This window comes from Aulostomus chinensis, chromosome 14 (genome assembly GCF_037954235.1).
Source record: "Aulostomus chinensis isolate RoL2024-O1b breed Wild chromosome 14, RoL_Achi_v1.0, whole genome shotgun sequence".
NCBI lineage: Eukaryota > Metazoa > Chordata > Actinopteri > Syngnathiformes > Aulostomidae > Aulostomus > Aulostomus chinensis.
The window spans coordinates 24,455,527-24,468,735 of NC_141333.1; the positions used below are offsets into that span (position 1 = coordinate 24,455,527).

Consider the following 13,209-nt stretch of genomic DNA (forward strand, 5'->3'; position numbering starts at 1 on the left):
CTGACTTCTAGTTAGCTTAGCCCAATAAATGATGGTGGGGGGGGCGGGGGGTTTGCATACCTCTGTCAAAAGACATCAAATACTGTATGTCACACTCAATCTTAATTTGTCCAGCAGTAATCCTCTTTGTCCTTGTTCTTACAAAGTCGGGCATAATTGGAAGCAGCAGTCACTCTTCTAGTTGTCATCAAAAAGTTTTTGTCGGTGGAAGTTTTGAGGTCCTGCATCAAATGCCTACACCAAGTCAGGAAAGTAGTTGCATGCACAACCCTAGTTCTGTTAATGCAGACAAAGACTGAAAATTGATTTGGGTCTCAGCTCACTGATGCAGTAAAGAGTAAAGGCTATCTATTTTGTCTGACTCTGGGGAGGTGGAAAATAAACAGATTATATTCCCCAAAATTGTCATTTTCCTTTAGTGTTTAATTGTTTACATGATGTAATAGAGATAAGAGTGATAGTCACAGAAGTCAATGGAGCTTACACACATGAACCACGATAGTTCTCTCTAAGTTTCTGAAAGTATTAAGGTTTGAATTGCATTTTTCCTACTTAATCATACTAGCAAAATGTAATTTAATGTATTGTTTATCTGAATGCCATATACATAAAAAGTCCCTCTTACCCTGGTGGGTAAGACCTGGGAGTTTGAAGGGTTCTACACAGTATCTTAGCTGTTCCTTGGACTGCGTTCTCCTGGACTGAGGTTTCAGGTGTTGTTCCTGGAGTCTGCTGGAGCCACTCTGCCAGTTTGGGGGTCACCGCCCTGGGTTCTCCTACTACCATGGGGGCCATGTCAGCCTTGACCTTCCACATCTGTTCTAGCTGTTCTATCATCCCCTGGTACTTCTCAACCTTCTTGTGTTCCTTCTTCTTTGGTTGATCAGGTAGCATTGCCACATCTATCACCACTTTCTTCTTCTGCTGTTGGTTCACCACGACTATGTCCGGTTGGTTCTCCAGTAGCTGTTTGTCAGTCTAGAAGCTGAAGTCCCACAGCAACTTAGCATCCTTACACAGCCTGCACCTTGGGTCTGATCTGGTGTGGTAGACCTTGGCCTCTATAGCTCTTGTGCTGCCATGGTGATTGCCTCTGTGCTGTCTTTCAGTCCAGCGTGTTCCAGACATTGGTAGGTATTCCTGATATCAGCCACTTCCTCAATCTGGCGGTTGTACATGCTGTGTAGGGGCTTGTCTGTCTATGTCTGCTCCTCTCCCTTCTCACACTCATCGGGTTTCAGCTCTCTGAGGAATTCACTGAGCAGTTCGTCCTGAGGGCCCATCTTCTTGATGGACTCTTGGATTTTCGATGTTTCATCCTGGACAGTGGCTCTGATCCTCACTAGTTCTCTTCCTTGCTCTTTCTGCTTAATGTACAGCCAGAGGATGCTGGACATAGGGTGAAACCCTCCATGCATGGTAAGGAGCTCTCTGATCTTGACATCTGTGGCTTTTATCTCCTCCTTTGGCCAGCTTATGATCCCAGCAGGGTATCTGATGACCAGCAGTGCATACATGTTGATGGCTTGGACCTTGTTCTTGCTGTTCAGCTGACTTCTCAGTACTTGTCTTACTCTCTGGAGGTATTTGGCAGTGGTTGACCTCCTTGCTGCCTCTTCATAGTTTCCATGAGCCTTTGGGATCCCAAAGTACTTGTAGCTGCTCTGTATACCTACCTATATTTCCCTTCTGGAAGGTCAACCCCTTCAGTTCTGATCCTCTTTCCTGTCCTGGATACCATCTGGCCGCATTTGACCAATCTGAATGACATCCCTGTGTTGTTGCTGTGAATCCTCTCTCTCTTTCGTGTATCGTCTTCATATGTCCAGCTTCATGTCGTGCAGCCACGCCCTCGTCTCAGGTCCCACTCGGAAGAGGCCTTCCTCTGAAGGTGATCTATGCAGGGGGCAGGTGGTGATAATGTGGTTGGCAGTCTGTTCAGGCTCCCCGCACTCACATGCTGCACTGTCTGTAAGGCCCCACTTCTTCATGGACGCTTTGAAGCAGCCAACCCCTGTGCGAAGGCGGTTCAGGAGGTTCCATTGCCGACATTGCTGTGGATCCTGGTGGTGTGGATCAGTGAGTCATTTTCTCTCTCATTCCTGGTGTACAGCTTGATGTCATCCATGTAGAGCAGGTGGCTAATTGTTGCCCTGCTTTGGAATCGGTATCCATAAAAACTCTTTTTGATGATCTGACTGAGGGGGTACAGGCCTATACAGGACAGTAGTGGTGACAGTGCATGTCCTTGGTATATGCACCACTTGATGTTAACTTGGGCTGTTGTCTTTGAATTGGCCTCTAGGATCGTCTTCCACATCCCATTGAGTTTCTGAAGATGGCTCTCAGTTTACTGTTGATGTTGTACAGTTCCAGACATTCTAGTATCCGTGTGTGTGAGTTTTAGGCGTTCTTGAAATCAATCCAGGTGCCCAGGTTGGTCCGTCTGTTCTTACAGTCTCGGGCAGCTGCTCTGTCAACCAGTAGCTGGTGCTTGGCTCCTCGGGTGTCAGTGCCAATTCCTTTCTGGACCCTGTTCATCTTTTTGACTCACATGCTTGCATATCTTAGCTGCTATGATATCTGACAGGAGTTTCTGTGTTGTGGAGGGGCAGGTTTTTGGTCAGAATTTGGATGGGATGTGGCCCTTTTCGGGGTTCTTCATGATCAGGACTGTCCTGCCCTGGTTTAGCCACTCTGGGTGTGTCCCATCCCTTAGCAGCTGGTTCATCTGTGCTGCAAGTTGTTCATGGGGTGCAGTTAGCTTCTTCAGCCAGGATGTGAGGATCATATTTGGGCCCAGTGCTTTCCAGCTCTTCATCTCTGATGTCTGCCATTGAAATGGTTACTGGTTCTGGTTCTGGGAGATTTCTGTGGTCAGTTCTCAGTTCCACTAGCCATTGTGCATCAGTGTTGTGTGATGCTTCTCTTTCCCATATGGCATTCCAGTACTTTTCCATCTCAGCTCTTGCTGGGCCTGATTGGTTGTTATTCTCCTGCCACTGGGAATACACTTTGGCTGGGTCGGCTGCTGGGGCAGTCAACATCTTGTTTATTCTCCTGCCCTCTGCCTCCTTGGTGCACTCTTTAGTTGGGTAGCCAGAGCTGTCAGCATTTGATTGGCAGTTTCAAGTGCCTCTGGTATGGATAGCTTGGTGTATTTCTGGGGCACACCAGTATTCTCCATATTTCCTTGCTGAAGCTCTGCTAGTTGGCTAAATTAGCTCTTTGTTGCATTTATTTTGGCCTCTATCCCTCTCTTCTGTGGAGGGTATTGTTTCTTATGCTCCATGTCCATGTCTAGCTTGTGCCCTAGCATCTGAAGTATTACTGTTGCCATACTGCACATCAGCTTTTTGGTATCTTTGATGGTTGCCATAGGTATTGTATTCAGTGCAGCATTCACATCTACTTGTAGATCTTCTGAGGGAACTCAACAACTCAGCTTCGGTATTCGTCCGCGGTTCCAGGATTCTTGTTGCTTCATGATCTTCCTTCTGAGGTCAGCTGGTCTTGTATTGAGGCTATTTGGGTACTGAGCCCCCGATAGATACAAGCTCTCAAGTTTGTGGGGTTGAACTAGACACACATACTTGACCCAGCCGGGGGGTTATCAGAACAAGTGGTGAGTTGCTCCACAGATACCCCCCTACGGTTCCACAGCCACCTTGAGGGCCTCTCTTCAGCCTCTAGAGTGTTCTTTATGGCTCTCTTAGATTGCAGTCCTTTCACTCCAAGGAGTTTGAGGATTCACAGTAGTGAATGGCCAGCAAAGCCTTGGCACCCAACCTCAACTTGCTCACAGTGGGTTTTCCAGCCGTTGCTCTGGCACTCTGTGATGAGCTCTGCATATTTGGCTCATTGGCCTTGTCAATCCAGTCCTGGGACTGTCAGTTCAAGAAGAACCACTTGCTTGGTGGACACGGATGTTAGCACCATATCTGGGCAGAGAGAAGTGATTGTGTTCCATTCCTCTGCATTCCACCTCGGCAGACTTGACAATCATGTTCATGGCTAGTGAGAAGAGTGGCGCTGAGATCGTACGTACAGAGATTATGCCCTTGTCGCAGTGGTGCCAGGCAGATGTTACTACTTGGCCTGAGGAGACTCGCATGCTGAAGTTGCTGGAGTAGTCCATGTTGAGGCTGTGGATCTTGTCTGGAATATAGTGTCTCGCCAGTGCGGTTTCGACGAGCTTGTAGGGAATACAGCCGTAAGTGTTGGCTAAATCAAGCCAGAGAGTGGCCAGGGCTCCTTTGCTCTCTCTTGCCTCCCAAATCAGCTGCATACCCACTCCCGTATACTCCAGGCATCCAGGTCCTATATATATTTGTATTTCAATCTTAACATGTGGCTCACTGTAATCTAATTATTTAGAACTGTGGGAGAATTAGCTTCCCCCTTGGGAATCACTCCGGTTATTTGGTAACAGATGTTAGCCGTCTCATTCACTAAGAAATTTATGCAAACCAATTTGGGATGCAAACTTTTCCCCTAAAAAAAGAGCTGTGTAGAAAGCAATTAGTGCCTGTCATTATCAATTGTAGGTACAAATTGGCTGCTAGAGATTTAAGACCAATTTATTACAGCAGCCATACTCGTGCCCTGAAGCACTCTTTGTAATTGCAGCACTCAACATTGATATAAACGGGCCCTTCATTAATAAGAATCTGTCTTCAGTCTGGTTGGCACTGCTGTTATGTTAGAACATAAAACATCTCCACATTTTAGCTGATCATGTTCACAAGGTCCTTTCTGTGTTTTAGTAGAATTGATTATTTGATTCACAGTGCAAGCACATTTCCAACAGAACAAAAGAAAAGGCGCATTTGCTACGGCCGAATCAAGTCTCAAACAAAGGCTAGCGAGATTCTCCCTCACGGAGTTCTATCGATGATGACGATGAAACAGTGTGCAAAACTTAGGAGTAATATCCGCTGGTGTGTGAGAAAGACAATGAAATGTCATGCATTGACTTGGCTGCAGTAAACAGAGATGACATTTTGTGATATCTGTGCTTCTCCAGCATGCAGAGTGTTGTGTCTCTTTGTTTTAATGAGGTTGAAAGATCAGTCCAGAATTACAGTCCAGGGAGTATCTTTCTCTGCTCTCTTATCACAGTTCCTCTTTTTTAATTTTGTCCATTCCTAATATTATATCTTTTTCTTGTTCTTTTGTGGAATCTAGAAAAAAAATCTCCAATTAAGAGAATATTTCTGTCTCTGTCTGGTGCCTATTTGATCCTAAGAAGTAAAAGTAATTGATATCTGAACACAAAAGGGGCTGATTAGCCTCAGTCCGTCTCCACACTGCTGGTTGGATTCTATTTTGAGAGCCGTGCCCCCTCGCTGATACTTTCTTGTATGGCTATACCTGAACTGTGACCCATTCCCACAGTGCTTCACTTAAACTCTTGTACTGAGCAGTTCACATCACACATTTACACTTGAGAGATGAAGTCACGCGATTTTCTCTTCATAATAGACGGATTGTGCTTCTGCAAGCAGCCTGAGCAGCAACTTCATGGTGCATTCTATTGCATCATGTAAGCCCATATATATATATATATATATATATATATATATATATATATATATATATTATATATATTTCAATGGCAGGGTTTATGTTTATATTTGGCGTCGTCCGAAGGATTTTTGAAAAGACTGGTGTAGTTACGTGAGTGTAGTAGAAAAGAGAAGTTTTTGTCTTGGGTTAAATAGTTTTGATCAGATAAGGTAGTTCTACACTTAAATGTGACTTTAAGAAATCAAGTTCTCAGGAAATACTGATACTTCCCCCCATTAATTATGTCAGAGTGGCATGAGATTATTAGCTAAACTATTGTTTAGTACATTTTCACCTCAAAAGAAGTGTTGATTATATTAAATGTTTGTGTCATCCACATAATGATTAATTAATTATAAAAATTCCATTAATCAAATAGGGTCCAGCTGATTAACCTATAAAGACAAATGTTTACTTTATGAGCCATTCAGGAAACATCTCAGAAAATGTACAGTGAATATTGACAAATGAAGAGTTTAGCATCATGTCTTTCTGATATGAGAACAACATAAAACAGACAGTCAAGAACAACCCAACAAGGAAAATCTCAATATAAAAGAAGATCAAGAACGCAGTCCAGTGAGGCAGCAAGATGTGATAAACATGGAGTTCAACAGCAGATTCATCCAGCTGCTTTCGTCACAAAGAACCAAAACAAACTTGGATTATGAAACTATGGATGTTTCAATCAGCACTTGTCCCTCCCCAGCTTTAGTTTAATTTCATCCGTTTGAATACTAAATTGTAATTTTCTTTTCTAATTTAATCTTCACTGTTTAAAAAAAACAAAAACAAAACAGTAACATTACAGTTACTGTACCTTCATCAGTCAGCCAGGAACAGCCATCAAGGCTCAAAGTACAGTAGGTCAGCATGGGCCCCTACTGAGTGGCCTCAGCCCCACATAGGCTTTGCGTCCATTAAAACCCTGTGTATTTTTTTTTTTCTAGCTAAAAACACCAAGTGCTCTACTGAAATAGAAAATGTTTGTCAGAGAAGATGCAGCATTTGGTTGCTATGAGACAGAATGTCCGTTCTGGGTGAATTAAAGCCTGCATCACAGAGGAAGCGAAGACAGACTCAAGCCTTTGTGGGATTTTGCACATCTTTATGAGTGCAGTGGTCTGGTTAGGATGCTTCTCCCTTCTTGTTGTTATTTAAATTGAATGGCGTTTTACCTCACAGTCGAACATTTTTGGACTTTTTGCAAACACAGAATAAAGCCACAGGCTCAGCAAAGAAAAGACGCCTACCACCCTGTAAAGTTGCTGGCAGTCTGAAAACGTGGCGTTCACATTGAAAAGAATTACAAAGACTCACAAGCTGCAAGAAAAAAGACAAAGACCCTTATTGTTTGGCCTTTTTTGCAGCAGATTTACACAAATACATTTAGGTGTTACTGGGAGAAATTGACCTCTCACAGACCTGTGACCTTTCAGGAGCCTCAGCCATCTTCAGCTGTCCTGCTCGGCCCATTTTGCTGCAACTGTAGGTTCTCCCTCTACAACATCCTCACATTCAGCCTTTCCTCACACAGCAAGTAGATTAAATTCTGGTTCAGGCACTTTTTTCCCTGCTTGACTACTGCAGTGGGATTTGCTGGACCACCCGCCTCTGCCATCAGGTCTTTATCCAGAATGCAGCTGTCCATCTGGTCTCCAGCCAGCCCTCAACCTCTCACGTTTCTCCCCTCTTCCAGTCAATTGATTGGCTTCCCATATCTGCACCAATCAAAGTTTGGACCCCTTGCAATTGCTACTCTTTTCTGTCAAAGGTCTTAGCTGATGTAGAATGTGACATACGGTTGGTTTTATAGTGAAGCGCTTTGGACAAATGCTATACAGTCAGAGAATTTCCTCCAATGATTCCACTGTTGTCTCTGCAGGTTGACTATAAACGCTGAGTGCCAGTTGCAGCTGCACAACTTTCCGATGGACGAGCACTCCTGTCCTCTCATCTTCTCTAGCTGTGAGTACAAGTCTGTATTAAAGTTCTTCGTCCACTCTGGAGCATGTTTCTGATGATACTGCTGAATGAAGACAGCTAGCTTCTGCGAGTGTGAGCTGAAACAATTTGATGCTCGTGTGAAGAAGATCAGCAGTGACAAGAAGCCACTTAATGTACCTTTTATCAGTTGATTTTGGTGTTAATGTACAGTTGTATATGTCAGAAGCAATGCTCACACAAATGAGATCCTCCTCGCTGGTTTGAGGTGTGTAACCTCACCCACACTAACGTCTGAAGTAGGTTAGCATTGCTACATGTTCAGCTCCCTCACAGTCAAGATTGTTGGATTGGCTTTTGTTAGATGCCTGAAATAAAGACTGTTGATTTTACTCCCTTGAAGTTCCAGTGCTTGATCTGGTTTTAAAGTGTTTGTGTGTCAAAAAAACAACCTAAGAAGACTACAAATATTAGAGCATGGAAAGCAGGAGTACTATGCTAGTTATGGTAACGCTGAAGCCATGCATCCACCGTGTTGTTCATCCATAATGGGCAAGTAAACATCCATTTTGTTTTCCACAGAGCTTAAAGTGAACATAAAGTGCAAAAATTATCATTCAGTTCTGGCTGAGGGAACCACTGATGATGCCAACCTCCAGGTTGACCTACACAAACTATTTCCTTATACATGCACTGAAATTGAAGCATTATTGAAGGTACGCTGGAGTTTCCACGGTTGTTGTCATTGTTTGCTACGGTTTGTTGCTCTAATCACTGCATTTCTTTCAGGTAGCTGTGTGCCAGCATAGTCCACTACCCAACATACTGATATTTCCCCATAAACGGTACACACAATCATACAAACAGTCCATACTCACAGCATACTAGTGTCCCGATTCCTGTTTAGACCTGTAATGTTTTCTTTGCTAGTCTCTGTTTTTTTGTTTTTTTTACTACCTCTTTCATTGGTAATTCCTCCCTCATGTGTCCATGTTGCCTTGACTTCCTGTCTGTGCTGGGTTTTCTTTCCCCACTCTAATGGGTCTCAGGTGGGTCTTGTTAGTGATCAGTCCTGTTTTCTCATCTTTAGCTGCCAGATCATCAGTGGATACTCAGTCATTCCCTGTGTTTCCCTTTGTGTCCCTCGCCAGTTTCCTTGTGTTTCTGCATGACTTCAGAATGGCCCCATTTATCAATCAAGCATAGAAAGTGATGCGTATCTGAGCGAAGAAATCATTTTAAAGCAGAATTCAAGAGTGATTTATGAAAGCGCTCATACCTTGCAGATCACAGTGTGGGAATGATCTGCTCCTGATGAATGCAGCGGTCAAAAATAAACAATATTATACCCAAACATATTCTCTTTCAGAAGCCCCCCGAGTGTACAACATGGAGAGGAACAAACTAGCTCAAAAAAAGGAACTTCTCCAATCTGGAGATTGAATCTTTTATTTCATCTGATCAATTGAAGCAGCTACTTTGATTTAGGAGCAGAGAAGTTGGAATAAGATGAAATCAGACAAGTGCAGTTAAGAATGAAATTGGCGCCCAGTTTCCCCAGCAGTAAAGTGGATGACACAGGGCTGATACCTGCCAGCCCAGACCAGCTGACTGCTGCCTGGGAGCGGGTGAGTAACCTGTGCTGTTGATTAGCTCCTGAGCTAAAACCTCCCCCAGCCTGAAACTGCCCCCCAGTGCTGCTACTAAGGGGTAGGAATTAAAAAGCTTGGCTTTTACTCACTTTTGAACAAGCTGTCATAATTTGGTTTGATTGATTATTGTTATTTATATTTTATTGTTTACTGTAATATATATATATATATATATATATATATATATATACACACATATACATACATAAAAATGCAGAATATTGTAGCTTGACTCGCTCATTCATGCTGGACTGCAGGTTACTATGGCAACATTTAAAAAAATTTGACAAGCATCAACAGAACTAAAGGAAAGATAGGTTATGTTGACCAAAATTCATATTATATCCCAAAGTTCCATCAAAGAAATCCTTATTACAAACCTGAATTTCTGTAGGTCAGCATCTAAGGTCTCATTCAGACCCCCAGTCAAGAAAAAAGCTGTATCCAGATTTTTCAGATTGATTTTTAAATCATCTGGACAGCCAAAGATCACATGAATTCTGTTTTTTTGGGGGGAATCAAATCCAAACCACATTTGGAAGCTGTGGGAAATCGGATTCCAATCAGATCCGTGTCGGTCTCGAAAGCTCAAATAAGGTTTTAAAGTACCATTTGTGTCACTTGTGATATTTACCGCCTAAAGTTTGTGACTTTCAGCCCCAGACTGGTCCGCTCCAGATGTCTGGACGCAGCAAATCTGATCCCATCACTTTCAAATCCCAGAGTGGACAGAAAACGCTCTGATTGGAGAGCGACGTCCGAACGACGTCTAACTGTTTCTCTAGCCTGAGGTTGTTTGAAGTTCCCATGGTGATATTTACCTCACTATTCGACCCTGGGATGTGACCTTTAAAGGAATCTGTGTAGAAGTAGATTTTGTGTGTCCGGGGTGAGGAGCAGTGTGTCCAATGACAACAACGGTCTGATTTTTGATGTGCTGCGGATCGGCGGTGAGAGAAAATGTTGTCATGACATTTTTTTGTGATGAGACCTTGTATCTCGTCAAGCTTATTAGAGCCTGAACCTGCCCGCTCCACGTGTGTGGACCTACCCTGCTGCGATCTGTTACACCCATTTCCTGACAAACCTTTATACCTGTTGCCATGACGACGTCTATGTTTTTCTGATTAAGTCTGTCTCTTATCTTTAAAGCCATCATGCCTGTGGGACTCTGGAATAATCAACTGATTACAATGCAAATATGCAGCATAGTTGGATAGACAGACATAAAGGGAGCAGAGTATGCAGGCTACTCTGTCGAGAATCACAATTACATCAGATAATGCTTTTCAGCTCGTCTGCTGAGTTAGAAACAATATTTACTGTCTAATATCTTGGTTGGGAGAGCATGTCTGATACTGGTGGAACTATTTAATCTGAATTATAAATGAATGTTGTGCTAGTTTTTCTAATCAGTTATCAGGTAAGTAGTCTGTTAATATTTTGAAAGTGTTAGGGAATACCAAAGTTTTACCAATCAATCTTTTATACAAAGATAAATGGAGCAAATGACTGCGTTCATGGGAGGGTGTTTTTGGCTGGACCTGCAGGGCTTGCCCTGATTGGTCAGCGGTCGAGTTGTGGAGTTTCTCATTGGCTGACTGTGATGAACATGGCCTCCAAGGTCCAAATGATCTCAATTAGTGTTTTCATGCATGAGTAACAGCAAAGCTGTTAGAGAATCTTGGTTGGAGTTTGGGGTTTCAGTTCTGTGTAGTTACAGATTGTTTGATGGTTTGCTGGATCTCCAAAGTGAGTGAATGGGATTCGTTCCTAGAATAGCTCCAGGAAATTCCCAGGATAGGAAGAAACATCTCACAACCATCAACACATATGTAATGACAGAGCCTCCCTCTGCAGCCTTGGCCAGGAAAATCTGTGGTTCTCTGCAAGAAATGAACCGCAGTTTGACCTTTTAGCCCAAAAGGAACCAGGCTTGCAGTCTGACATCAGCTGTTAGGACCCTGTTAGCTCGTCAGGGTGTCTGCTCATTCACTCTCAGGGCCTCGAGGCGATGGAAGGATTCCCCTGAAGAGCAGACTGTATTTCCTACGTAGTCTCACTTCTTGAAGACTCATTTTATGGGACACCTTTTATGATCTGTGTTTTTCTATGTTTGTCAAAATGGACTTTTACATTTACTGGTTTACATTGAATATATAACATTCCAAAGCACTTTTTTTAATTTTTTGTTGAAAAGTATTAGACAAATGCGATTATTTCTTTTATAAAATTATTGATGCCAGTTTCCATCCCTCTGGAGAGCTGCAGCACTTGTCATCCTAAAACCAACAGTTTCTTCAATGATGGTAAACAACCAGAAGTTGATTAGACTCAGTAGTGACATTTCCTCGGCCCTCCTCTATTCCTCTCTCAGTGGTTATTGAGGTGAATTGTGTGATCCTCTTTGCTGTGCTTGGATGCAACATCCCCACAGCCCTCAGTCAGTGCTCAGAGTCCAGCTGCCAGACTGACCAGGTCTAGTTTAGGATCTTTCACTTCATTGTTTTGGTTTTTACAAAACACGCTACTACCATCTGGTTCCCTTTTACTTTTCTTTTCCCCAGTTTTTCCAGCACTAAGGTGTAGTGACAAGCTGGTGATTTATCTCCAAAGGTAGAAGTTACTTTTCCCTCAGTGGAAGGAAAACGGGGAATCGGAACCAGACGCACAGATCTGCAAACCTGTAATAGAGATTCTAAGAGAATACAGGAGACGAATCACCTCAAACCTCATGTGAAAATCTGCACTCTGAAGTAATTGGAATTGCTCCAATCACCAACAAGAATCCACTGCTGAAAAGAGAGACCCTCAAGCTCAGTGAAAACTACGAACTAAAATAAGTAGTGGAGGCATGAGGTGAGGTTACAACACTTGCAACTTCCCTGATCATTGCAGAGCTGTTGTTTCACAGTATGTAGCAGTGTCGACCTCCTTCAAGGTGTGCAGATTGGATGAAGTCACCCATTACAATAATCCTATCGGTAAATGAATAATAACCTTATAGGATTATATTATATATTTGCATGTCTTTGGATTGTGGGAGGAAGCCGGAGTACCAGAGAGAACCCACGCAGGAACAGGGAGAACATGGAGACTCACACAGAAAGATCCAATGCTCGGGCTGGGGCTCAAACCTGGAACCTTCTTGCTGTGAGGGGACAGTGCTGACCACTGCACCACCGTGCTGCTGTGTCATAATTAATATTTCCATTAAAAAAAAAACCATCTTGAATTGTTTCTGATGTGGAAGAAACTCTGTACTATACCATTTACAGCCTGGGATAGCTCTGCAGCACCACAGTATGTACACAGTACTCACACTGACACACATTTGGCATTTACCACGTCAAATAATTTGAGCAATTGATTTACCGATCAGTCGTTCATCCCTAACTCACTGAGTGGAAGCATCCAGTTATAAATAAAGCACTTTTGTTTTGAAAAGTGCTGTTTTCTTCCAGTTGATTTAGAAATGCAATCATGAACTTTTCCATGAGGATATTACTAATGATTTTTGCAAAGAACATTACTAATCCCACGTTGCCATTCATAAACTCATTTTTCAAGCTTTTATTTCCTGAACCTTTTGATTTTGTGAACCAATTGCTGAATCTTTAATGGTTTCATTAATAGCAAATGGGAGAAATGTGGCAAATGTTAATGGAATTCATTCATCAAGTATGTTTGAAAACAATTATTAATTTGTGCAACGTCTTCCCCTGCAGTTCATACTTTCCTTAATTGAAAGCCTATTACATCAAATTGCTGTCAGGCAATATGATAATCTTGTAAGGCTTTTTACTCAAAATGATCATGTGTGCGTGTGAGAGAAGAGAGATTTGCTTTAGTGCAGCACAAAAGTAGAAATGTAATCATTAACAGATCATTAAGCTCACGTGATGGATTGTAAAAGCACTGGCAGGCTCCGTGCACACGTGCGAAGGTCAGGCCCACCATCAAGATTAATCCAGCACTTAAGTGAGTCACAGATGTCATTCAATCTGCCTCTGTCTTCACTCTGGACTGCCCTTATCATCAGCAG

General features: G+C 42.8%; 1 protein-coding gene and 2 pseudogenes across 2 annotated transcripts in view; 1 reads left to right on the top strand and 2 right to left on the bottom strand.

Annotated features, from left to right (window-relative positions):
- gabrg3 (gamma-aminobutyric acid type A receptor subunit gamma3) overlaps nt 1–13,209 on the top strand; it is a 53,987-nt gene that overhangs the window by 28,919 nt on the left and 11,859 nt on the right. For both annotated transcript variants that reach the window (XM_086224906.1, XM_086224907.1), the window contains one exon: nt 7,454–7,536. In XM_086224906.1, the coding sequence (XP_086081032.1) occupies nt 7,454–7,536 (83 nt within the window). The remainder of the gene's footprint in view (nt 1–7,453; nt 7,537–13,209) is intronic.
- On the bottom strand, nt 622–1,771 carry LOC147250300 (uncharacterized; annotated as a pseudogene).
- LOC147250301 (uncharacterized) lies at nt 2,030–2,821 on the bottom strand (annotated as a pseudogene).